Source organism: Rhinoderma darwinii, chromosome 1, assembly GCF_050947455.1.
Source record: "Rhinoderma darwinii isolate aRhiDar2 chromosome 1, aRhiDar2.hap1, whole genome shotgun sequence".
NCBI classification, from domain to species: domain Eukaryota; kingdom Metazoa; phylum Chordata; class Amphibia; order Anura; family Rhinodermatidae; genus Rhinoderma; species Rhinoderma darwinii.
In genome coordinates, this window is record NC_134687.1 from 476,517,506 (window position 1) to 476,545,447 (window position 27,942).

General features: G+C 40.7%; 1 protein-coding gene across 5 annotated transcripts in view; it reads left to right on the forward strand.

The window, feature by feature from the left end:
• Positions 1 to 27,942, forward strand: part of MPHOSPH9 (M-phase phosphoprotein 9) — a 167,098-nt gene that overhangs the window by 56,225 nt on the left and 82,931 nt on the right. For 3 of the 5 annotated variants that reach the window (XM_075833976.1, XM_075833986.1, XM_075834012.1), the window contains 5 exons: positions 800 to 915; positions 7,558 to 7,684; positions 8,219 to 8,308; positions 9,987 to 10,531; positions 14,572 to 14,686. In XM_075833976.1, the coding sequence (XP_075690091.1) occupies positions 800 to 915; positions 7,558 to 7,684; positions 8,219 to 8,308; positions 9,987 to 10,531; positions 14,572 to 14,686 (993 nt within the window). The remainder of the gene's footprint in view (positions 1 to 799; positions 916 to 7,557; positions 7,685 to 8,218; positions 8,309 to 9,986; positions 10,532 to 14,571; positions 14,687 to 27,942) is intronic. The other 2 variants (XM_075833995.1, XM_075834004.1) reach the window with 1 other exon arrangement.

Here is a 27,942-nt window from a genome sequence, read left to right on the forward strand (position 1 = left end):
GTAAACTGTCATTTAAAACGAGATTACGTTTGCCTTGCTGGAATCTCACAGAAAAGATTCTGAAGTGTCAGGATTCTGAATACACATCACGTCCAGGCTGGAGGTAATGTATATTCATTGTCATGACACATGAGTAGCGTTATGGTGTGTTTATGTGGCTGCACATAGCGATATAGCTATATCGCTATGTGCTGTGTAAATGAATGGAGAGAAGTGTATGACGCTGATTGGTCAGCGTCATACACTCCTCTGTACAACGCCCACTTGGTCTAAAGTAAAAACACGCCCACTTGGGCATTAAGAAACTCATTAGCATAAAGCTAAAAATCGCTCATAAAGTGGTAAAAATAGATAGTTTTTCTAAATAAAAAGCATTACTGTCACCTACATTACAGCGCCGATCTCCTTATGTAGGAAATAGGGCACTTATAATGTGGTGACAGAGCCTCTTTAACCTCCATGTGCCTCACATTAATAGTAGTTAACCCCATCATGTACCTTACATATTAACGCATTATGACTGAGAAACATGATGGGGTTAATTACTGTTAATGTGAGGCACGTGGAGGTTAAATTCATCATCACACCATGCGCCTCACATCAGAAAATGGAAGAACTTTTTTTTTATTACTGTTGGCAAAGTATCGAATTGGTATCGAAATCGCAATACTAAACGAAGTATCGATATCGAAGTCCAAATTCTGGTATCGTGACATCCATATATCAAATCACTTTTGTTCTAATCCTAGCTCCAGGTTCCTCAAGTTTGAAACATATTTTTTTATTTTTCTCCTCACAGTGTGTAATAGAAGACTGGAATTCAAACATGAACATGGAGGCATCAAATGTTGCAATATTACCCCAAGAGCTTGCAGAGGCTTCAGATAAAGACGACATAGAAAATCAAACTGATAGGTAAATCTTTTGACATGTTTTTTTGCATTTGTCAAATATAGACAGTTTCAACTATTTTTTTTATATATAATTGTGTAATTTCGGTTGCCATGGTGTAGTGCACATACTCCTCTCTGTAATTTGCACTTGTGAATTGGGCATTAGTATATTAGTATAAAACCAGTGCTTTACCAACGTGAAGAGAACCTGTACCGTAAGGCCATGTTCACATGGCACAGGTTTGTCATAGCCATATCCGCTGTGCATATCCACTGTGCACACTAATATTTTCCTGAGCGTGTGAATATGGCCTTATTGTAAATGCAATATTTGCAATAACGATAATAAGACAAACTAAGTAAGGGTGTGTTCACATCAGCGTTAGGGTTCCATTGATGGGTTCCGCTAGACCTTTCTGTCGGAGGAACCCATCAGTAGAAAGGCAAACGGAAACCATAGCTTCCATTTGCATTACCATTGATTTCAATGGTAATGCTTCCATTGCAAATGGTCTCTGTTTGTTTCCATTCCGTGAGGTTTCCGTTTTTTTGACTGTGACCTGTGCAGAGGTCACTGTGCAGGGAGGAGGAGGGGAGCTGTGTCCATCACTTATTGTCAATGTTGGATCCTGTGTTATCAATGTAGAGGTCTTACCTTTCATTGTAATTCTGCCTGTGATGATAATGTGATGACTGCTGGGAATTGATCTATACAGGACAGGAAGGGTCAGTCTCTGAGCCAGTGGCCAGAGTGAGTACTGCAAAATTTTAGGATAATTTTTTAATTTTAGATAATGACAATAAAAATGGCCCAAAATTCTTAAAAAATATGTTTAACATAAAAACTTGATTTAAACATTAGGTCACTTTTTTGATGACTCATTCTCTTTAATGTTGGTGAGAATACGAGCTACATGTACCAGAATCCTTTATTGAACAATAATGGTACAAAATAAAAAGAATCCAAAAAACCACAGTAAAAACAAGGATCATAGGCTGGTAAAGGAAATCAAACCATGCGACTATGTGAGGAACAGGTAAATAAAGTGCATATGCGTCCTTTAAATGATGTGTATAAATACCTGTAAAATAATGGTCTGTACACAAGATAATACAGAAAATCTGCTCAACCGTTGAGGATTTTCAAATCCGCTCTAAGGAATTAAAGGACAGATTTACTCAGCGAGGATATAGTCATCGGAATATCCGTCAAGCGCACCATCGAGCCCTACGAACCCCAAGAGATCAACTTTTAAAAACATCTGTTAAAAATCAGCGAGAACAAAAGGTGAGATTTGTGACCACATACAACTCACGGTGGGTGGAAATGCGCAATATCATGTCAAAATTTTGGCCTGTTCTTCTGACTGATGTTACACTACAAAAAATATTACCTAATTATCCAGCCATGGCACCCCGTAGAGCGCCTAACCTCCGTGATTCCATTGTTCATAGTTATTTGACGCCAGCCAAACCAGGGCAAGTTTTTGATACAAAGGGCCCAAAATGGGGATGCAAACCGTGTGGCGACTGCTTTAGTTGTCCCAATATTTTAAGATCTCAGTCTTTTACTGATTCTAGCGGTGAAGGCCAATTTAAAATCTGCTGGCCCATTACTTGTAGAACAAAAGGAGTGATATACCATGCCACATGCCCTTGTCCAAAAATCTACATTGGCATGACCACTCGAGAACTCAGGATAAGAACTAGAGAACATGTCAGAGATATTGATAATGCAAAAAAAGTGACTGACATTGAAACTTTAAAAACAATTCCCAGACATTTCCTTTCCCATCATGCATGTGACTCCAAATTACTCAAAATATGTGGTATTGACCACATCAATACGCATATGAGAGGTGGAGATTTAAAGCAACGTCTCCTCCAAAAAGAATGCAAATGGATCTGGAGACTCCAAACGATGGTGCCTAAAGGCCTTAATGAAACTGCTGGGTTCTCTGCCTTTCTCTGATTGCCTGCCTATTTTTAGTGGTGTTGGGTGTTTAAATTTGTACTTTATTATTTCATGTTTTTAAAATATTTTTCTTGTTATACAGATGAGACGTATACCAATATACTTACCCTAATTTTTGAGGTCTTTGTTCCTTTCCATCTGGATCCTTCTACATTATCTGGACACCAACTATACCTGATGACAAGCAACTTCAACTTCAAGTCCTACCTAACAATGACGTATGAGGATGTCTGTCTTCGGTCATCTCATTAACGCCATTGTAGTTTACTGTTAATCTTTTATGCGGTTACTACATATTGTATTTTTTGACTATATCTATGTCTATATGGGTATTATCCTATGACTCCGACATGATTTTTTAACAATAACTCTTATAGGAGGTTTTTATCTGCATGTTCTTATTCTTTCTTCATCCTCACATTTACATTTTCTTGTCACTTCTACTTTTTATTCATTACGTCATTGCACTCCCTATGCACAAGACTCTATAATAGTCGTTGTAAATTATCATTCCCATATTTTTGCACTATGTTTTTATGTTTTTATCATATTTCCCAATCACCATTATGAACATCAATTTGTTTTACACTATCAATATTAATTGTATATTTTTGTCATTCATATTTGCACCATTCACGTTTCCATCACTTGTGATTGTACTTCATCCTTTCCTCATTCACACATTGTTCTATCCAAGTATGTTTTTCATTTATCTTGGTCTTACATTTTTTGTCCTAACACATCTATTTTTATTTAATTTTTTCATCTAGTAGGGAAGTTATTATTTTATTTTTATGTGTTATTTCACTAATACTGTTAGAGCCTTAGTCACATTGGCTGTGTCGCGTTTTTTTATCGACATTGCGTCTTTTTAATACATAATTAAAACTTCAGTGTACATTTGTTCTTCAATATACACTTTTTATATATCTACCCGCATACATCGACTACGATCTTGCTGTCTCAAAATATATATCTATTGTTTCTGACTGAATTCATATATAAAACCTTGGTTGTGATTTCAGACTCTGCATTTTGCACTTTGCGCTACATTGCGTATAACCTTGCTATGTCGTCCACATATCTCATGTATTACATTGTTTCCCCTGTGTCGCTCTCCCATTGGAGGTTCGGGTCCGGCCCCCGTCGGTGTCATCCACGGCGAGCCTTGCCTGATCCACGTGACCGAGTCTTGCTGACTCGGTCCCGTGTTTCCGGTTCGGGTTCTCCGTCGCTGGCACTGACGTGGCTGCCTCATTCCGACCACAGTGAGACAGCGACCTGTAATTATACAGGGCAACAGCAACACATGAGCTGTAATCATTTTACAGCTGCATCCCTTCCAGCTCATTGGTTTAAACTGTCAATAAAGGACCTCTGACCTCAACCTTACACCACCCCCAGACGAAGGCATTAGCGCCGAAACGCGCGTTGGGGTGGACTCTGGCTGCATTTATCCTGTTCCATTACCATGGGTATGTGAGTGTTCATTCATTCATTTAATTTCTTTAGTATTTTGTATTTTGGGCTATATATTTTCTTGATCTTTGATACTTTATCATGTCATTTGTTGTTGGTGCAGTTACGTCTGCTGCCTTATTATGACTCAACCATCTAAATACATTTATACAGCCTGCATTACTCTATATACATTGATGTTCACTACTGTATTATCTTGTGTACAGACCATTATTTTACAGGTATTTATACACATCATTTAAAGGACGCATATGCACTTTATTTACCTGTTCCTCACATAGTCGCATGGTTTGATTTCCTTTACCAGCCTATGATCCTTGTTTTTACTGTGGTTTTTTGGATTCTTTTTATTTTGTACCATTATTGTTCAATAAAGTTTTTGTATATTTACTGTTTCCTTATCTCTCAGTGTCAATCTTTCTCTTTTGGTTTTCTACTTGCATTTCTTGATGCTGTTAGGGTTTTACGCCCTGAAATCAACACACTGGTCCACACATACCTATATGTGCGACTTTTTCTGGACCTTTGGGGTTATAGATTTCTGTTGCTTTTCCTTTTTTCGGTTCTATGTACCAGAATCCAAAGCTGCTTAAATGGGTTGTACCAGAATCGACAATTATCCCCTATCCACAGGACAGCTGTCTGATCGTTGGGGGTCTCACCACTATGGGACTGACCGAGACAGCCGAGTGCTGGCCCCGAACCCCCATTCCTCCTCACTGCTTGACCGCAGTGAGGAGGACATTAAATGGAGCGGCTGTCGAGCATGGGCGCCACAGCTCCGTTTAAAGTCTTTGGCAATGACTGAAACAGCCAAGCACAGTGTTCGGCTGTTTCCGTCAGTCCCATAGCTGGGGCCCCCATCGATCAGCCCGTTATTACCTGTGGATAAGTGATAATAGCCCATCCTGGGAATACATCTTTAAGGCGTGAACATGTTTTTCTCAAACTTTGAGGCCCATCCAGTTTGAGAATACCCCTTTAAGGCGTAAACATGTATTTCAGTACTACTTAAACAGTAAAGGTGTGAGGTGCCTCTAGGGAGGCAGTTTTGACAAAAGTGATCATAAGCTGTAAAGTCCTTTCTCTCGCTGCAACAATCTCTGGTTTACCAACATAATTGACTCCTTACTATTCTAATTCAAGAGACAAATTTAAGATACATTTTTAATTTTGGTATGGACTACGACCAATGGCTATGCCCAGGCAACACCATGTCTTGGCCAATGATGCCCTAGTAGAAAAAGATTGAGAAGCCCCGATTTATAGTTACAGCGTTAGAGATGGTTAGAAAAATCCCACGTTTTTGGCCTCATGCACACGAACGTATTTTTGTCCTCCCGTAAATACTGGCGTAAATACGGGTCTTAGGTCACACGTATTCGACCCGTATTGGACCAGTATTTACGGACCCGTGCCCGTAAATACGGGTCCGGTGTCACCAGTATTCCACCCGTATTTACGGGCACGTTTTCGCTGCAAAATTGCACTGCAATAATCGGCAGCCCTTCTCTCTATCAGTGCAGGATAGAGAGAAGGGACAGCCCTTTCGGCAGAAAAAGTAAAGAAATTCATACTTACCCGGCCGTTGTCTTGGTGACGCGTCCCTCTCTTGACATCCAGTCCGACCTCCCTGGATGACGCGGCAGTCCATGTGACTGCTGCAGCCTGTGATTGGACTGTGATTGGCTGCAGCGGTCACATGGGCTGAAACGTCATCCCAGGAGGCCGGACTGGAGGAAGAAGCAGGGAGTTCTGGGTAAGTATGAACGTCTTCTTTTTTTTTTTTTTTTACAGGTTGATCTATATTGTGATAGGTAGTTTCTGTCCAGGGTGCTGAAAGAGTTACTGCCGATCATTTAACTCTTTCAGCACCCTGGACAGACTATTTACCGAGGTCGCCTAGCAACGCTCCCGTAATTACGGGTGCACACACGTAATTACGGGAGCACCATAGACTTATATGGGCCTGCCCGTGCCGTAATTACGACCTGAAATAGGACATGTTCTATATTTTTATAAGTATACGGGGAGGTACCCGTGGCCAATAGAAGTCCATGGGCCCGTAAAAACGTGCCGTAATTACGGGCGTCTTTACGTTCGTGTGCATGGGGCCTAAATGTATGAATTTTGCATTGGAACATATGTGCTCCTAGCTGGGACGGGCCAAAAGTTTATTCATTTGAATATTGGGACCAATTTTTAATGTTTAAACCTAAAAGTCTACTAGGATTCCAACATTTTAGGGCTACTGGCAGAAAAGAAAAACACATACCGCAACTAGCGGGATAATTGGAGCTTGCTTTATACTGTTAGACCGTGTTCACACAGTGCAGATTTGCTGCAGAGTTTGCAGATAGTTTTTAAGCCAAACCCAAGAACGGAACCTCAACAGAAAAAATATATAAAGGATGGCTTTATAGGTCTTCTCTCCTGGATCATATTATGGTTTTGGCTCAAAAAATGCATGCAAAATCTGCAGCAAATCTGCACTGAGTGAACAAGGCCTTATACATTGAAATGAAGAATAACACAGCAGTGTTAGGGTATGTGCACACGATGAGAGGCTTTTACGGCTGAAATGACAGACTGTTTTCAGGAGAAAACAGCTGCCTCGTTTCAGCCTAATTCCTCCTCCTCGCATTTTGCGAGGCTTCTCTGACAGCCGTAAATTTTGAGCTGTGCTTCATTGAGTTCAATGAAGTACGGCTCAAATTACGTCTGAAAGAAGTGTCCTGCACTTCTTTTGACGAGGCTGTATTTTTACGCGTCGTCGTTTGACAGCTGTCAAACGACGACGCGTAAATGACAGGTCGTCTGCACAGTACGTCGGCAAACCCATTCAAATGAATGGGCTAATGTTTGCCGACGTATTGTAGCCCTATTTTCAGACGTAAAACGAGGCATAATACGCCTCGTTTACGTCTGAAAATAGGTCGTGTGAACCCAGCCTTATTCTTAACGCGGTAAGCTCTCATACTCCTCTAGTGGCAGCTGCAGGAAGCCAGAATTTTATGCTTTAAATCTGTCGATTTTGCAGGGTTCCAGGGTAAAAAAATAACTTGGGCTATTTTGGCTCCGAAGTATAAAAAACTAGGTACTAAATTATATTTGCAACTATTTTATTTGGAGCCCTGCTTTATATTAGAAAACGCTTTCCAATATAAAAGTATTTTTTTTGTTTTCTTTTGTTTTTTGATTGGAGTTTAGGAGTGAAGCAAGCATAGGAGCAATTCTGCCTCAAAGTTCTACCCAGTGTGTTGACTTGCAGACCTCATTCTCAAGAAATCTGTGTATCAACGATCAGACAGACCTAGAAGCCAGGAAAAGTTGTGAGGTATCAGATATTTTATATATTTAGTTTATGCCATAGATGTCTGATAGGTGGACATCTAGGACTTTCACCTATAGGGAGAATGGCTCTCCATTGATCTATGTTTTGCAGCACAGGTCAGCCCGTGGCTCTTTTAGAGGGGGAGAGGCTGAGAAGAGTATAATGGAGAGAGCCATGGCTTCTCCTCCTCTTATTAGATGCCAATGGCTGCTCAAGTGTGTTAGGGGACCCCCGTTTTCTTAAAAGGTGGGGTCCCATACTCCTCTCAAAAATAAATGGCATAGGATATGGTTATGTTGTCGCTCCCATTTAAAAGAAGTGCCTGTCCCGTGTACTCCTGTTCATGCTCTAGGTGAAATGAAACTGATTGAGCAGATGTATTTTCTTGGTCGCTGGCTGTTATGGCAAGTATCCTACATGCTAAGCCCCAGGTTATGTATCAGCAGCCTATTCGCAAATCTGTTTTTTAAGGTTCTAGAAGAATGAAAACCTCTTCATCTTTACTTTGTAAACAAAATCTTCTAAATTCTATTCTAGACACGATGGCTACAATTATTTCAGCTGGTTGAACGGCAGTGTCAAGAACAGATAGGTGCCCAACAAGAGCAGTTTAGCCATCAGCTACAGGTGAGCTTTGCCACTTCTCTATTTGCAATGTCCTTTGATCTTTGTTTCATTAGAAGTTGTGATACGCTTAAGGGCTATGAAAGCTGTTGACATCGGTTTTTCTTTTAATAAAATTGTGCATCAATATAAATGGTGCAACCTCCTAAATACATTTTATTAAACATTATTTTTTGTTTTTCAGATACAGCTGCTTTGTATCCTGTATACAGAGCAGCTGTAATGTTCGCTAAGACCTGAATCCGTCAGGTCCGTGGGTCCGACTGGTTCAGTGACAGCGGGTCCTGTGTGTCTGACACACAGGATCCGCCTGTAAACGATCACATCTAAGTTATTCAGTCCTGCAGACCTGACGAATGCAGCACTCTGTGCAAGATAAAGCTGTTCTGTATACAGGATACAAAGCAGCTCTATCTCAAAAGTAAAAATATTTTTTTTTCATAAAATGTATTTAGGAAGTAGCACCAATTACACCAATTAAAAAAAAACTATGTCAAATATGCTTTTAACATATTTCTTTCTAACAGGAAAACATTTTTCTAGATATTGCTTTTCTGAGATTTGTGCATACTGCCCACGTTATTAAAATGACATTTTTAAATGCACCTCTTACACTTGCTTGCACAACCACTACACCCCTCTGTTGTCCCTTCTTCGTTCCCCTGCTCGTTAGTTTTTATATTGCTGTACAGTGTCATGGGGATGTCATACCACATGATTGTGGCTGGCAACCATGGCTATCAAAATGACATGGCATGCTACGGTAGATGCATTGAACTGGGTGCATTCCTGAGCACACTATGAATGTCACCATGCCATGATGTAAACACTGACGTTGGGACATGGAAGGGGCTTCGGAATTAGTGGAAGGGGTTGAAAGTTTCAGATTTTAATAATGTTCGGCACAATGTAGGGGTTCTCAGAGATTTTTCCCTATAAAAATGCATGCCTACCATCACCTAAAATTGACATGCTATCTGTTACTATCAAGGAAACGGTGACATTCCTCACTCTATAGCTTTATTATTAATCGAATTAGCTATTTTATATTGTGTGTTTTTGTTTTTTTTTATCTATTATTTTGAGAAATGTTTTTTGTTCTGTTCTCTTTTTTTTTTTGGTGCCTATTTATATATTGTTTGCGTCCTTATGGAAAGGTTAATGTTTTTGCTTCAGTTATATCATGCTTGGTTTGTCAGCCATATCGCTGCTTACATTCTTTTAGCTTTTGCAGTTTTGTTCACACTAAGGCCTCATGCACACGACTGTAGCCATGTGCACGGCCGTGATTTTCGGGTCGGACGGACGCGAAGTGTCACCTGCGGGCCGCCCGCAAATCGCAGTAATAAGACTTGTCCGTTCTTTTTGCGGTCCAGGCTCCTGGACCATGCACAGACCATGGAAATCACGGTCGTGTGCATGGGCCCATTGAAATGAATGGGGCCACAATTCACCTGCAGATTTGCAAAAATACGTTTGTGTGCATGGGGCCTTAGACAGATATTCACAATAAATACAATCTCCTAAAAGCAACACATTTTAAGCAGAAACATTTGTCTTGCATTATAGCAAATTAGTCTGAGTATAATTTCCATTATACTTTTATTTATTTTTTTGCGCTATTTCTTTAATCAATCTTAAAACGAAGGTAATATTCTATTACGGATTACTCTACTTTCAGCTCATCCGAGATGAAATTAAGCACTTGGCCCATTTACAGGGAGGCAGCTCTCCTCGGAGTTATGGTACTGGCAGTGCTGTTTTACCTGTGACACATGATACTCGTTCTTTAAAACCTCGGGATGAGCAGCATACACAGGATGAAGAAAGGGGAAAGAACTCGAGCAACCCACTCCATCTGTTTAGAGAACTTGATATTCAGCAAAGAGCTTTTATTACACAGGAGCATTTTTTGGAGGACACATCCGTCAGCAGCGGCTACGGAACACATTCTGCCTCTGATCCAAACGCTTGTTTAAGCAGCCACAGTCAAAATGGCTCAAGAGAGATAAGGCTGCCTACAAAACAGACTTTAAAAGCATGCAGGACGGAGTCTATAGGACTGAATCATTTAAAGCACGTACATGTAGAAAGTGAAAAACCCTTTAAGCTTTTACTAGGTGCAAAGTGTCATATGAAATCCTCTGAAGGGCATTCATCTGAGCATTCAGAATCCCATCTAAACTGTGATAAAAATTCTACCTGCAACAGTGATCAGCCAAACAGGTATGTGGTGTAAATATCCGTGATCCGATGGACAGTGTCACGTATGTTTGTTTTCATTTATTGTGATTAATAAAAAAAGAATTGTACAATGTAAACAAGGCACTATGTGAGAACATATGAAGGTATGAATAAAACTTGTGTGACAGAGCAGGTCCTAGTAGAACGACAATGGGGAAATCTTCACAAAAGGAAAACGTTTATAAACCCTATTCAAGAATTTATTTATTTACAAGAAAGGCCACTCTGATAGTGGAGTATGGAGGCCATGGGGCGGCTACTCTGTTGGTAGAAAGTGTAGTATGTGTCTGAAGCTTTTGTTGAATTGCCCACAGCCCTACAAGCTTATTGATAAATCTTTCCTGCTTGTTCTGGGAAGTAGGGTCAGTTCACACACACTTTTTTCCGTGGAAACCGCGTCTTAATTGGTGCCAAAATACATCTGAAATCGCCTCCCATTGATTTCAATGGGAGGAGAGACTTTTTTTTTTTTTTTTTTTTTTACCGGGCGGCTTATGGCCGCTTGCGGGTAAAAATATTGCCGTGTTCTTTCTTGCCGCGGTTTCCGCCTCTGACCTCCCATTGAAATCAATGGCAACGAAAAACTTGGAAAAAAGAGCATGCAGTTCAAAATCTGCCTCAAAATTCCTGAAGGAATTCTGAGTCAGATTTTTTTTTCTGCCTGCAAAAACTCTTGTGTGAACAGGGCCTTCCTGTGACAATATTTATAAAATAGGGAATTGTTGTTTAACCCCTTCCTCCTGCATGCATTCTGGGCCCTAATGACCAAGCAATTTTTTTAGCTTTTCCATCGTCAAATGCAAAGAGCTTTAACTTTTTTTTATCTTCACGTGGACATAGCTGTATGAGGACTTGTTTTTTCCGGAATGAGTTGTATTTTTAAATGCCACCGTTTTGGGGTATATAGATTTTTTTTTTATTAACTTTATTTTTTTTTGGGGGGGGGGATATAAAAAAAACCCCCAGCAATTTAGCCATCGTTCTATCCATTTTACATTTACGCCATTTACTGTGCGGTGTAAGTATCATGTTACCTTTATTCTATGCATCGGTACGATTACGACGATACCCCATATGTATAGTTTTTTTTATGTTTTACTACTTTTGCAGAACAAAAACACTTTTGAGGGCTTGTTTTTGCGGGACTTCATTGCTACCAATTTGGGGTACATGGGACTTATTGATTAACCATTTTTATTTTTTGTGGGGGAATGGAAAAAAATAGCAAACTTGCCGTTGTTTTCTTGCCTTTTTTTTTTTTTTTTTTACGGCGTTAACCTTGCAGTTTCAATAATATGCTAACTTTATTTTTTGAGTCATCACAATTGCGGGGATACCATATGTGTAGTTTTTTTTAATTTTATTTTTACACTTTTACTAAATCCATTTTTTTTTTATGGGAAAAAAATGGTTTTATTTTTCTTTGAGTACTTTTTTTTAATATATTTTTATTTCACATTAATAATTATTTTCAGTCCCACTTGGAGGCTTCACTATGCGATCTTTCAATCGCAGATATAATGCTTTGGTATACTTCGTATACCAGAGCATTATTGCCTGTCAGTGTAAAACTGACAGGCATCTATTAGGGGGTGCCTCTGGCACGTCCTAATAGGTATATAGCCAGGGCAGACCTGGGGGCCTTTGTTAGGCCCCTGGTAGCCATGACACCCCATCGGAGGCCCGCATTTGCGGGCCGCCGAAGGGTGAGAGAGGGAGCTCCCTCCCTCTGTAAACAACTCAAATGCAGTGGTCGCTAATGGCCGCGGGATTTGAGGGGTTAAACGGTCACGCTCAAAGTAAACTTTGATCGCTACCATTGGATCAGGAGCCCGGCTGTCATCAGACAGCCGAGCCCCGGCTCCAGCCTGCATGGGACAACCGTGCAGGTAGTTGATTAGGCCGCCGTGAAAAGGCGACGGCCTAGAATAAAGCCCATTAATGACCGCCGTGAAAAGGCGTATCGGCAGTCATTAAGGAGTTAAAAAGGACCTCTCCTGTCATGTCTGTTTTAGGAAATATTTGTATCTGTTCATAGAACTCTTCATTGTGCCATTCCTCTGTTATTCCTCCTAGAAATGTATGAATAAATTAACAACTGGGTGTTACCATTCCTTATGTCAAATGGGTATGTCCATACACAGTCTGAGGCTGTGAGTCTTGATTGGAAACTGTCAGACCCCCAATCGTTAACGTCATAAATTTGTAGAAAGAATAAAAGTGGAATGGCACAATGTAGAGTTCTAAGAAACGATGTTCCGGAGTCGTTTTATAGGGAATACATACAAGTATTTAATAAAACAGGCATGTCAAGAGAGCTTTAGGACCAGTTCACACAGAGTTTTTTGACATGGAAACCGCGTCGGAAAACGCGCCAAAAAACGGCCGAAAATGCCTCCCATTGATTTCAATGGGAGGCGAAGGCGTTTTTTTCCTGCGAGCGGAAAAACCGGCTCGCGGGGAAAAAGGGACATGCCCTATCTTCGGGCGTTTACGCCTCTGACCAATGGGAGGCAGAGAAAGCGTATTTCACTGCATTTTATGCCCGCGCCGCTCAATGGCCGCGGGTGAAAAACGCAGCGAAAATCGACGTGCAGGCAGAGGAAAATCTGCCTCAAAATTCCAAACGCAATTTTGAGGCAGATTTTCCTCCTGCAAAAAACTCTGTGAACCCAGCCTAATTGCATTGACATAAGTATTCAGACCCTTTACGCAGTACTTAATTGAAGCACCTTTGGCAGCGATAACCGCCTCCAGTCCTCTTGGGTATGATGTCACAAGGTTTGCACTCCTGGATTTAGGGATTTTCTTCCATTCCTCTCTGGACAGCCATTTGCAGGTCTCTCCAGAGATGTTCGATTGGGTTCAAGACAGGGCTCTGGTTGGGCCACTCAAGGACTTTCACAGAGTTGTCCCTAAGCCACTCCTGTGTTGTCTTGGCTGTGTGCTTATGGTCATCGTCTTGTCAGAAGCCTTCGGCACAGTCTAAAATCCAGAGCACTCTGGATCAGGTTTTCATTAAGAATATCTCTGTACTTTGCTCTATTCATCTTTCCCTCATCCCTGACCAGTCTCGCTGTCCCAGCTGCTGAAAAACACCCCCACAGCATGATGCTGGCACCACCATCACCATTCTTCACTGTAAGGATGGTACTGGGCAGGTGATGAGCATCCTTTAGGTGTTTTTTTGCAAATTCCAGGCAAGCTTTCATGTGTGTTTTGCTGAGGAGAGGCTTCTTTCTGGCCACTCTGTTATAAATCCCAGATTGGTGGAGTGCTGCAGTGATGATTGATCTTCTGGAAGTTTCTCCCATCTGTACACAGGATCTTTGGTGTTCAGTCAGATTGACCATTGGGTTTTTTGTTACCTCTCTTAACATGGCCCTTCTCCCCCAATTAGAACGTTTTGGTGGGGCAGCCAGCCCTAGGAAGAGTCCTGGTTGTTACATACTTCTTCCATTTAAGAATTATGGAGGCCACTATGCTCTAGGGATCCTTCAATGCCGCAGAATTTTTGTTTTGTACCCTTCTCCTGATCGGTGCCTCCACACAATCCTGTATCTGGGCTCTACAGGCAGTTCTTTCCTCCTCATCGCTTGGTTTTTGCTCTGATATGCATTGTCAGCTGTGAGACCTTCTATAGACAGGGGTGTGTCTTTCCAAATCCATGTCCAATCAAATGAATTTACCACAGGTGACTCCAATCAAGGTGTAGAGACATTTCAAAGATGATCTAGAGAAATTGGAGACCCCCAGTTCTAAATTTGAAGTGTCATAGCAAAGGGTCTGAATACTTATGTCCATGTGAAATTTGAGTTTTTCATTTTTAATAAATTTGAAAAATTTCCAAAATTCTGTTTTTACTTTGTCACGATTGGGAAAACTTGATTTTTATCTTTAGCACAAGGCCTCAACATAAAAAAAATGTGAGAAAAGTGAAAGGGTCTGAAGACTTTCTAAATGCACTGTACGAAAAAAAAAGTTGTTTTTTGGAGTTTGGTGTCATTGATTTTTCTTTTTAGTAGATCACTGACAACCTGGGCGCAGAAGCTCAAAAGGACTCCTTGTAAAAAGTCTACCAAAATGGATCAGATTCCAGCTTATTCAGCTCCGTTACTTTCCCCTTCTGAACAAGATGTAAGTAATTTTTAATGTCCCTTATCGTATACATTGTGTGCATAAATATTGGGTAGGTCCATATACTAAGTTACTATTGCGAGCACCATTATCAGGAACTGTAACCGTCCTGTATCCCAAAGTGTCATTTCTAAGAAGCATTACTTAGGCCCAGAAGGCTAAAACATCAGGATCAGGCCAAGAAAAACCTTAAAAGACATCTATCTCCAAAAAAAGTAATTCTGGGTATTTGGTGCAATCATAGAATCATATGATAAATATTTTCTGCACGATGTGGTGGTGGAGGATAAGATTGCCACTTTCACACAGCTTGGATCCATACACCAGATTCCGACTCATCTCGGGTTCCGCTATTTTCAGCTTAGACATGCTATTTGGTCGCAATTTGCAGGATATAATGTCGGACTATGTACCTCCCCAGTGGAGGATTGGGTGGCACAGGAGACGTTTGTTAAAGCATTAACCACACTTTATCAGCAGTTGCTTAATGTATCCCCCAATAAACTTGATAGAGCATTGGACCGATGGTCTCAGACTCTTCCCTCTGTATCTGCGGATGACCACTGTTACAGGAGAATATTGTTCCCATCCAGACACTCTGCCTTATGGCCACATAAAATATACCTGGTAAATAGATATAGTATATACTGATATTATTCAGTGGCGTTCACCCATTGAGAGGGCAGTATGCTCAGAAGCCATTTGGTCATAGATACTTATCTACTGCCTTATTAGCATTACAATGGACCTCTGTACAGGAAGGAGCCATTGTAAACTGGATGTAGAGACCGCTGAGCATACCTGGATTAGATTTACCTATACTGTACAGATGCACATTGGAAGGTATATGGGTGGTCTTAAGGCGGAGTCAATGGAAGGGGTGGATTCAACTCAGGGATAGGAACATATAGGCCATGGGAAGCACTTGGTGCTGGCTCTTTTCCTGCCAGCCCTGGACGATCAGCACTTAAAGGACCAGTGTCACGAAAAAAAAAAAATTCTATCAATTTGCTTTTAGTGTTTGATTAAAAAATGTTGTATTTATTTGTGTGTTGTGTTTTACTTTTTTTAAATTTTTTTACATTTTCTTGTCCATGGGGGCTGCCATTTTTTTTTCCCATCTCTGTATGTGTCGATTAACGACACATACAGACATGGAGTACGGCACATACAGTCCCATAGTGAATGCGAACGGGGCCCGTTCCATCCACTATGCTGTACGCCGTCTTTGTGGGAACGGCGCATGCGCCGCTCCCACACAGTCCAAATTGAACTGTGCGACGTCCGGCGCCATTTTCTTGTAGACCGGAAGCCGCGGCCGGACAGTAAGACTACTACTTCCGGACGCGGCTTCCGGACTTGTGCACTTGGAGCGGAGGTAGCAGACGGAGCGGACGGACCGGAGGGAGCGGCGGCGGCAGGAGCGGGTAAGTTATTTCTGTGTATGTACGTGTTTTACTGTGTGTTTACTACTGTATGTTAACCTACTACACTGTGTGTTAGCTCAAAAAATGGCGACACACAGTGTAGGAGGTTTGACCATTCAATCCCCTCGTTTCTCCCGGCACTAGCCAGGATAAAGGAGGGGGGGGGGTTCTGAGAGCTCACTAGAGCGAGTGAGTTTTCTCAAATTTTGCAGCTTAAAGCAATGTGGTTGCTTTACCACATGCAATGCTGCAATTTTGGGAATTGCTCCATCTAGTGACCAGCGCTGGGAAATGTTATAAATTAGAATCTAATTTATAATATTTCCTGACTCATGAAAAAATTAGAACAATGTTTAATCACCTATACACTAACTGTTTAACAAAAAAAATAAAATAATTTTTTCTAGCGACACATTCCCTTTAACATCAGGAACAAGCTAAGTTATATTACATGTGTGCTTTCTGTATATATATAAGTATAATTATATTACAGCAGACTTTATATGTGTACATAGAGATATTCTAGGAATCTTATGTGGATTATAGATGAGTAGATATATATATGCTCTTTAAGCATGAGTCTCTATATGTACATGTACTAATGGTCAAGCGCTGTATGTGGCTTTGGTTATAGTTGTAGTACCCAGGAGACTGTATGAGCTTGGGACCTGGATTTATATTCTGTATACATACACATTACTAGTCACATGTGAAAAGTGTCCAGGGAAGGTAGGAACAGAGGCAGCTGTGTGTGGTTGTGTTGTCTATGTAATGTATTGTATCTTGATGTAGTGTATATTGCTTTGTCACGTCTATGTTATGAGTAAAGTATTTTTAAGTATCTGCGAGGGTTGTATGTTACTCCTGTGGTGTGTGAAGGACTGGAGTGTGTGCACATTGTGAACAATACAAAGTAAGCTGACTATATAGGAAACAGAGGTAACGGACTAGGAACGGAGAAAAGGGAGATAATACAGATCGTCAAATGCCCCCTTTAACCCCTTCGCGCTCAGGTCAGTAATAGTACGTCCTGCTAAGTAGAACGTTCGCGCTCAGGTCAGTACTATTACTGACCTGAGTAAACACGGCGCCATTTAATCCCGGCGCGTGTTTGAGCTGTGATACCTGCTGTTTCCGACAGCAGGCTATCACAGCTTAGTGTGCAGGGACCAATCGCGGTGGTCCCCGCCGATTAACCCCTTAGAAGCCGCGTTCAATAGCGATCGCGGCTTCTTAGGGGTTAAGCTGCCATCGCCGGCCTGCTACACGATAGCGGGCCGTGATGGCTACTATGGCAACCAGAATCCTAACAATGGACTCTGGCTACGCCATCGACGGAAGCCTAGTGGGTCCCGACAAAATCAGGACCCACTATGCTTGCTGTCAGCGAACAGCTGACAGCTCTAATACACTGCACTACGCATGTAGTGCAGTGTATTAGAATAGCGATCAGAGCCTCCTGCCCTCATGTCCCCTAGTGGGACAAAGTAAAAAAAGTAAAAAAAAGTTGTGTAAAAATAAGAAAATAAAAGATTTAAAAGTAATAAAAGTAAAAGTCCCCCTTTTTCCCTTATCAGTTCTTTATTATTAATAAAAATAGATAAATAAACAAATAAACTATACATAATTGGTATTGCCGCCACCGTAACGTCCTGAACTACAAAACAATGTCGTTATTTATCCCGCGCGGTGAACGCCGTAAGAGAAAATAATAATAAACTGTACCACAATCACAATTGTTTGGTCACTTCACCTCCCAAAAAATGGAATAAAAAGAGATCAAAAAGTCGCATGTCCCTAAAAATGGTACTGATCGAAACTACAGTTCGTTACGCAAAAAATAAGTCCTCGCACGACTTTCCTGATGGAAAAATAAAACAGGTATGGCTCTTAGAATAAGGTAACACAAAAAATAAATTATATTTTACAAAATGTATTTTATTGTGCAAACGCCATAAGACATAAAAAAAAACTCTAAACATCTGGTATCGCCGTAATCGTATTGCCCCGCAGAATAAAGTGAATATGTCATTTATAGCGCACGGTGAACGCTGTAAAAAAAATTGAATAAAAAACAATAGTAAAATTGCTGTTTTTTTAGTCACCACGCCACCTAAAATTAGAATAAAAACTGATCAAAAAGTCGCATGCACCCCAAGAAAACTCCAATGGATTCCTCAAGGTCTCTAGTTTCCAAAAAGGGGTCACTTTTGGGGGGTTTCCACTGTTTTAGCACCACAAGACCTCTTCAAACCGGACATGGTGCCTAATAAATTAAATTAAATTAATTAAATGTCACCTCTACTTTGCTCTAAATTCCTGTGAAACACCTAAAGGGTTAATAAACTTTTTAAATGCTGTTGTGAATACTTTGAGGGGTCTAGTTTCTAAAATGGGGTGTTTGATAGGGGTTTCTAATATATGGGCCCCTCAAAGCAACTTCAGAACTGAACTGGAACCTAAAAAAATAAATAAATGAGGCAATACTTTGCTTCTTACATTATACTGATAATAAGCCGCGCCCACCCCGAGATGACCCGAGTTTTGACCGTTTGTATAAACGGAGACCCCTATTAGACCATTTCAGTGCCCGGTTTTCCCAGCATTCACCCCCGAGAAGTGTATTTCTATAGATGAATCCCTGGTACATTTGAAAGGGAGGCTTCAATTTCGCGAGTACCTGCCGGGTAAGAGGGCAAGGTATGGCGTGAAGATGTATAAGCTGTGCGAGAGTGCATCAGGGTATACCTACAAATTTAGGATATATAAAGGGAAGGACACCAGTACTCAGCCCCCAGAACGCCCCCCCCCCCTTACTGGGAGTTAATACAAAAATTGTGTGGGATTTGGTGCACCCACTGCTGGACCAGGGTTACCACCTCTACCTGGATAATTTTTATACCAGCGTCCCACTCTTCAACTGCCTCGCTCCCAGAAGTCCTGCGGCATGCGGAACTGCTAGAAGAAACCTGAGAGGCCTCCCTAAGACTCTGCTTGGGCAAACACTCAGAAGGGGTGAGAGCAGGGCACAATCTAGCAGCAACATATTGTGTGTCAAGTACAAGACCAGGGAGATGCCACACCAGTACCCATGTACCTGTACGAGGTACCCGTACAGGGACCCCCAAACTAGACTGCATCCTGGACTACAATAGGTACATGGGAGGGGTGGACTTGTCAGATCAAGTCCTGAAGCCTTACAGTACTTCTGGAAGCGGGGCCACAGGCATCGTACCAGGGCAACACTTTTTAGGAGAAGTTCCCCAAACTGGCAAGAAGGGAAAAAGTCAAAAGAGGTGCAGAGTCTGCTATAAGAGGGGGATAAGGAAGGACACAATATATCAATGTGATGCGTGTCCCGAAAAACCAGAGCTCTGTATGAAAGAGTGTTTTAAAATTTATCATCCATCCCTTTATTTTTAATTTACCCCAGTTTTACTCGCTCTGATCCACTTCGCACAGCTTACCCCTCCTCATCTTTCCCCTCTGAGCCCTGCTGTGTGCCCAGGCAGCTGATAACAGCCACATGTAGGGTATTGCCGTACCCGGGAGAGCCAACATTACAGTTTATGAGGTGTATATCTCCGGTGGCGCATGCTGGGCACAATATATCGGACACTGAATTGGCATATATGTATAGAAAATTGCGAATTTCACTCTGCACCAACTGCTGCACATTATCTTTTACACAATACCTGTGGGGTCAAAATGCTCACTACACCTCTAGATGAATGCCTTAAGGGGTGTAGATTTTAAAACAGGGTCACTTCTTGGGGGTTTCAACTGTACTGGTACCTTAGGGGCTTCTGCGTACAAGACTTAGCACCAGAAAAGCTCCAGTAGGCCAAATGGTGGTCCTTTCCTTCTGAGCCCTGCCGTGTGCCCAGGCAGCTAATAACAGCCACATGTAGGGTATTGCCGTACCCGGGAGAGCCCACATTACAGTTTATGGGGTGTATGTCTCCGGTGGCACATGCTGGGCACAATATATCGGACACTGACATGGCATATATATAGAAAATTACAAATCTCACTCTGCACCATCTGCTGCGCATTATCTTTTACACAATACCTGTGGGGTCAAAATGCTCACTACACCTCTAGATGAATTCCTTAAGGGGTGTCGTTTTTAAAACGGGGTCACTTCTCGGGGGGTTTCAACTGTACTGATACCTCAGGGGCTTCTGCACACACGACTTAGCACCAGAAAATTCCCAGTAGGCCACATGGTGGTCCTTTCCTTCTGAGCCCTCCCATGGGCCCAAACTGCAGTTTATCACCACAAATAGGGTATTGCCACACTCAGGACAAATTGGGCAACAAAATGCGGTATTTTATTCCTTGTGAAAATAAGAAATTTTGAGCCAAAACTACCTCTTATTGGAAAAAATAAAATTTTTTTTTAATTCACAGCCCAATTCAAATAAATTCTGTGAAAAAACTGTGGGGTCTAAATGGTCACAACACCTGTGACGATCACCGATCTCTGGTCACGTCACAGGGGTGAACTACACTACTGAGTTTATTAATTTACCTCACAAATCCACGCCCACCTACTCTAGATGACAGGATTATGCTAAATTACTCCCGTAGTTTCCAACACCCCAATAATTTATACCACAGTATGCTACCACCACCTATACTTATCTAGGCAATAGGGGCCTACGTCTCTATGTTCCCTTAACACCAGTTCCTATAACACAGGTTATCTAAATTGAACATAAAATACAGGTAACGTTCCTCACCTTCGGAAGATTAAGTTCTGTAAGACTACAAGGAAGAGACTTATAAATATTTCAGATTTAATACACAATAGTGCAGTGCAATACATAAAATAGTTGTCAGAATAAAAGATAAAAAATATACATACAGTTACAATGCAATCAAACAGTTTATGAAAATAAAAGGGATAAAAGAAACAGAACAAAACCTTACTGATGTACAGCGGCGATATCCTGGCTGTGGGGACAGCTGAAAATATGGGCAGTCACTCCAACCGAGATATGGATCCCCAACGACTGACACTGACCCTCACTTCTCATGGCATTTTAAACCCAGTTTTTTCCCTCCAGTTCACTGGCTGGTGATGTCACTGAGAGGAGGCTGTTCATATGATAATGAAGGGTACTCCTCCCATTACACAGTTGTATTTCTATAGAGAAACATAAAAGTGATCATGTGTCCTTGCAGGAATCCCCTAGAAATATAATATTACCTGCATTCACCTGTGCAGACATTTACCAACCAGGGCATATCAAACACCACTATAATAGGCCCATGTTTTTAGCCAATAGCCAATCCCAGGTAGTTCCTCTGAGTGTAGGGATCTGAATTTGACATATATATGAGGGCTATTTTCCCTGATCATAACTAGCTATGTGGGTCATTACAAATATAAATTATGACGGGTTTGCCTTGATGTATCATACTTTCTTTGAACACCATGCCATTCTCCCATGTTTCTCCTGGTCCACAGACAGACACACCACAGGCATCCATTTGCATAGCTTTAGATGTTTGGTCAGGATGTTTGGTCAGCCCTAGTGACAAATCCTTAATCAGCACATCTCGCACCTTGGTGAGGAAAGAGCCAATTAAACATTTGTCAGACAGTGGACATCCTTTGATGGCCAAAGATCTGCATTTCCTATGCAAATCAGATGTATCTTCTGTGTCAGAGGGAGTTATGAAATTACCTCCTAGTAACCTACTTTTGATTCTCTTACCTATAACACCACAACACCCATAAATGAATTCCTTGAGAGGTGTAGTTTCCAAAATGGGGTCACTTTTGGTGGGTTTCCATTGCTTTGATACCTCTGAGGCTCTGCAAATGCGACATGGCACCCGAAAACCAATCCAGCAAAATCTGGACTCCTAATAACACACAGCGCTCCTTTCCTTCTGAGGCCTCCCATGGGCCCAAACAGCAGTTTATCACCACAAATGGGGTATTGCCGCACTCAGGACAAATTGGGCAACAAAATGGGGCATTTTGTTCCCTGTGAAAATAAGAAATTCTGATCAAAAATGACATCTTATTGGAAAAATTGTCATTCTTTTAATTTCACAGCCCAATTCAAATGCGCGCTGTGAAAAAACGACGGGGTCAAAATGGTAACAATAACCATAAATTAATTCCTTGAGGGGTGCAGTTTCCAAAATGGGGTCAGTTTTGTGGGATTCCTACTGTTTTGGCACCTCAACACCTCTCCAAACCTGGCATGCTGCCTAAAATATATTCTAATAAAAAAGCACCACCAAAATGCACTAGGTGCTTCTTTGCTTCTGGGGCTTGTGTTTTAGTCCACGAGCGCACTAGAGCCACATGTGGGACATTTCTAAAAACTGAAGAATCTGGACAATACATATTTAGTTGTGTTTCTCTGGTAAAACCTTCTTTGTTACAGAAAAAAAATAGAATAAAATTGAAATTCAGAAAGAAAAATGAAATTTGCAAATTTCACCTCCACTTTGCTTTAATTCCTGTGAAATGCCTGAAGGGTTAAAAAACATTCTAAATGCTGTTTTGAATACTTTGAGGGGTCTAGTTTTTAAAATGGGGTGCTTTATGGGGGTTTCTAATACATAGGCCCCTCAAAGCCACTTCAGAACTGAACAGGTACCTTAAAAAAAAGGCTTTTGAAATTTTCTTAAAAATATGAGAAATTGCTGTTTATGTTCTAAGCCTTGTAACGTCCAAGAAAAATAAAATAATGTTCAAAAAATTATGCCAATCTAAAGTAGACATATGGGAAATGTGAACTAGTAACTATTTTGGGTGGTATAACCATCTGTTTTTCAAGCAGATGCATTTAAATTCTGAAAAATTCTATTTTTTCTAAATTTTCTCTAAATTTTGCAATTTTTCTCAAATAAAGACTGAATATATCGACCAAATTTTACCACGAACATGAAGCCCAAAGTGTCACGAGAAAACAATCTCGGAATCGCTTGGATAGGTTTAAGCATTCCGACGTTATTACCACATAAAGTGAAATATGTCAGATTTGAAAAATGGGCTCTGAGCCTTAAGGCCCAAACTAGGCTGCGTCCTTAAGGGGTTAACAACCGCAAACAAATGCTATCTGCTCTGACCGATCCCTTTAATATCTACAAGAGACCGACTTATTCAAGTAACATTTTTCCATCAAATTTACTGTTATATCAAGTCCAGAGTCAGCGCAGCCGTCTACCAGGAACTTTTAGAGCACTTCATGCTTCCCTCTGCTGACCAGCTTTATGGAGATGCTGATTTCATTTTCTATCAAGACTCGGCACCTGTCTACACTGCCAAAAGTACCAATAACCCGGTTTAACCCTTTCAGGACCGAGCTCATTTTGGCCTTCAGGACCAGCCCCATTTTTTTCAAATCTGACGTGTCAATTTATGTGGTAATAACTCTGGAATGCTTTTGCCTATCCAAGCGATTCTGAGATTGTTTTCTTGTGACATATTGTACTTTATGCTAGTGGAAAAATTTGGTCAATAAATTCATTGCTTATTTGTGAATAACACCAAAATTGAAAGAAAATGTTCAAAAATTATGATTTTTCTAATTTTAAATGTATGCTTGTAAAACAGATAGTAGTAATACCACACAAAATAGTTACTATTTCACATATTCCATATGTCTACTTTATATTTGCATTGTTTTTTTGAACATTATTTTATTTTTCTAGGACGTTACAAGGCTTAGAACTTTAGCAGCAATTGCTCACATTTTCAAGAAAATTTCAAATCTATTTTTCAAGGACCAGTTCAGTTCTGAAGTGGCTTTGAGGGCCTTATGTACTAGATAGACCCCATAAATCACCCCATATTAAAAACTGCACCCCTCAAAGTATTCAAAACAGCATTCAGAAAGTTTCTTAACCCTTTAGGCGTTTCACAGGAATTAAAGCAAAGTAGAGGGGAAATTTACAAGCTTTATTTTTTTTGCTGAAATTCATTTGTAATACATTTTCTTCTGTAACACAGAAGGTTTTACCAGAGAAACGCAACTCAATATTTATTGCCCAGATTCTGCAGTTTTCAGAAATATCCCACATATGGCTCTAGTGTGGTAATGGACTGCAACACAGTCCTCAGAAACAAAGGAGCACTTGGTGGATTTCGGGGCCTCATTTTTTTTAGAATATATTTTAGGCACCACGTCAGGTTTGAAGAGGTCTTGTGGGGCCAAAACAGTAGAAATCCCCCAAAAGTGACATGGTTTTGGAAACTATATACTTCAAGGAATTTATCTAGGGGTATAGTTAGCATCTTGATCTTACAGGTCTTTTGCTATATTTATTGGAGTTTGTCTGTGAAAGTGAAAAATCGACTTTTTTCTGAAAAAAGATAAAAAAAAAATATTTACAAGGAATAAAGAATAAAAAGCACCCCAAAACTTGTAAAGCTACTTCTCCTGATTACGACAATACCCCATATGTGGTACTGAACTGCTGTTTGGACCCACAGCAGAGCTCAGAAGGGAAGGTGCGCCATTTGGATTTTGGAACGCAAATTTTGCTGGATTCATTTTCGGTGCCATGTCGCGTTTGCAACACCCTGGAGGGACCAAAACAGTGGAAACCCCCCAAAAGTGACACCATTTTGGAGATTACACCCCTCAAGGAATTTTTCTAGGGGTAGAGTTAGCATTTTGACCCCACAGTTTTTTTTCTGAGTTTAGTGGAATTAGACCGTGAAAATGAAAATCTATGTTTTTTCAGGAAAAAAATAGAAATGTTTAATTTTTACAATGAATAAAGGAGAAAAAGCACCCCAAAATTTGTAAAGCAATTTGTCCTGATTATTACCACATACGGCGTATTGCTGTAAAGTGCTGTTTGGATCCACGGCAGGACTCGGAAGGGAAGGAACAATATGTGGCTTTTGGAGCTCAAATTTAGCTGGAATAGTTTTTGGGTGTCATGTTGCATTTGCAAAGCCCCTGAGGTACCAAAACAGTGGAAACACCCCAAAACTGACCCCATTTGGGAAACTACACTTCTTAAGGAATCTATCTAGGGGTATAGTGAGCATTTAGACCCCACAGATCTTTTACAGAATTTATTAGAATTAGGCCGTGAAAATGAATATCAACATTTTTTTCCACAAAATGTTTTTTTTTTGTACAGCAATTTCTCCCAAGTACGGCAATACCCCACGTAGTCATAAATGCTTTTTCAGTAGAAATTAATTAACCCTACAGGACTGATCCAATTTTTGCTTTTACATTTTCGTTTTTCCCTTCCCGCTTTCCAAGAGCCATAACTTATTTTATTTTTCCATCAGTAGAGTGGTGTAAGGGCTTATTTTTTGCGGGAAGAGTTGTAGTTTCTAGTGACAACATTTAAAGTACCATAAAGAGTAAAGGTAGATTTGGCGTTTTAAATTCTTTATTTTTGACAGCGTTCACCATGCAAGCAAAATAATGGTATATTGTAATAGTTCAGACTTTTACGGATGCAGCGATACCAATTTTGTTTAATTTTTTTATTTCTTACATTACTTTAGAGGAAACATGGGAAAGGGGGATTTTTTTGGATTTTTTCACTAATAATAACTTTTTTAACTTTTTTCTTTTTTACACATTTTATTAATCCCCCCTAGGGGACTGGAACGAGCGATCATTAGATCGCTGGTACAATACACTGCCATACTAATGTATGGCAGTATAATGTAATTTTTACAGGCTCCTGTAACAGCACGATCGCTGTTCCTGTCCGTTAGTCCCGGGTGTCAGCTGTAATACACAGCTGACACCTGCAGAATATGTAGCGGGTGCAGCGCATGAGCCTGCTCCATATATAACCCCCCGCACCACAACATGCTGTTAAGTCGTGGTGCGCGAAGGCGTTAATGCGCAGCGGATGGTGCAAAGTGAAAATTACAATTTTCCACCGATATGCCATTTTAATACGCAATATGTTGTGCCCAGTTTGTGCCACTGAAGACAAATACCTCATACAATGTTGAGCGGGTTCTCCCGGATATAAAATGTCATATATGTGGACGTAACTGGTGTTTAGGCACGCTGTAGGGTTCAGAAGGGAGGGAGCGCCATTTGGCTTTTGGAGCGCAGATTTTGCTTGGTAATAGTTCTGTTTGGAGTTTTGCTGGTATTTCAGTTTATAATGTGGGGGTATATGTAAGCTGGGCAGAGTACATCAGAGCATAATAAGAGGGTATAATCATGCGTTAAATAAATAATAATTCATAGATATGTGGCCGGTGTTGCACTGATAAATGGCGCCCGATCTTATCCGCTTTTGGAACGCTCTGCACAATTTCTGTCGCTATATTCTAAGAGCCAGAACTTTTTTATTTTTTCTCCACCTGAGCTGTGTGAGGGCTTATTTGTTGCGGAACAATCTGTAGTTTTCATTGGTACAATTTTAGCGTACATGTAATTTTTTTTAAATCTCTTTTTATTAGATTTTTTTGGCAAGCAAGGTGACCAAAAAACATAAATTCTGACTGTTTTTGAACTTTTTTTTTAGTGTTCACCGTGTGCTATAAATGTAATTATACTTTATTCTGCGGGTCGATACGATCACGGCGATACCATATGTATATAGTTTTTTTATGTTTTGTGGAGTTTGCGCAATAAAATCACTTTTCGAAAAAAATATTTTTTTTTTGTGTCACCATATTCTGAGAGCCATAACTTTTTTTTTTATTTTTCAGTCAAAAAAGCTGTGTAAGGGCTTGTTTTTTGCGGGACGGGTTGGAGTTTTTGTTTAGGGTACATGCAACTTTTTGATCACTTTTTATTCTATATTTTGGGAGGGGTGATGACCAAAAAAATAGTGATTCTCATTGTTTTTCAATTATTTTTTTGCGGTGTTTTCACCGTGCGGGAATAATAATTTTATAGTTTGGGTCATTACGAACGCGGTGATACCAAATATGTGTATTTTTTTTTTTTAACATTTTCATTTTTTTCCTATAATAAAAGACTTTTATAGGAAAAAAAGCATTTTTTATTTTTGTAACTTATAACTTGTTTTTACACTTTTATAAAACCTTTTTATAACTTTTTTTTTTTTACTTGTTTTATTGAAGACCTGCAGCACTGATAGCTGCTATAATACATTACACTACCTAGGTAGTGTAGCGTATTATAAACTCCGGCTGGTACTCAGGCTGCCGTGCATGGCAGATCCGGAGGCTGTTGTATGGCCTCCGGTTTTGCCATGCAACCGACTGCAGTACTGGCAAACGGTCCCCGGGAAAGTTTGTTGTAGCAACAAACTTTCCAGTTTGTTACAGTATCAAACTTTCCAGTGCGTTGCTACTACAAATGTTCCCTGCGATCACGTGATTGGGACCTGAACCAATTAGGTCCCGATACTGTCTCCGAGACCAGAGGCAGGGGTTAACAGCGCGATCCGGGTGTCAGTGCTACTCTGAGACACCCGAATCGCGCTTTTAACACCCACCGTGAATTCACGTTGGTGCTACACAGAGCCCAGCAAGTGCCGACGTGAATTTGCTGTGGGCGGTTGGGAAGCGGTTAATAACCACAGTATCACTGCGCTTGATTCGCCAGCAAACTCGCCTGAAGTAAACCCCATAGAGAATCTATGGGGTATTGTCAAGTGGAACATGAGAGACAACAGACGCAACAATGCAGATGAGCTGAAGGCCGCTATCAAGGCAACCTGGGCTTCCATAACACCTCAGCAGTGCCACAGGCTGATCGCCTCCATGCCACGCCGCATTGATGCAGTAATTCATGCAAAAGGAGCCCCGACCAAGTATTGAGGGCAGATACTGTACATACTTTTCAGTAGGACAACATTTCGGTATTCAAAATCATTTTTGAAATTGGGCTT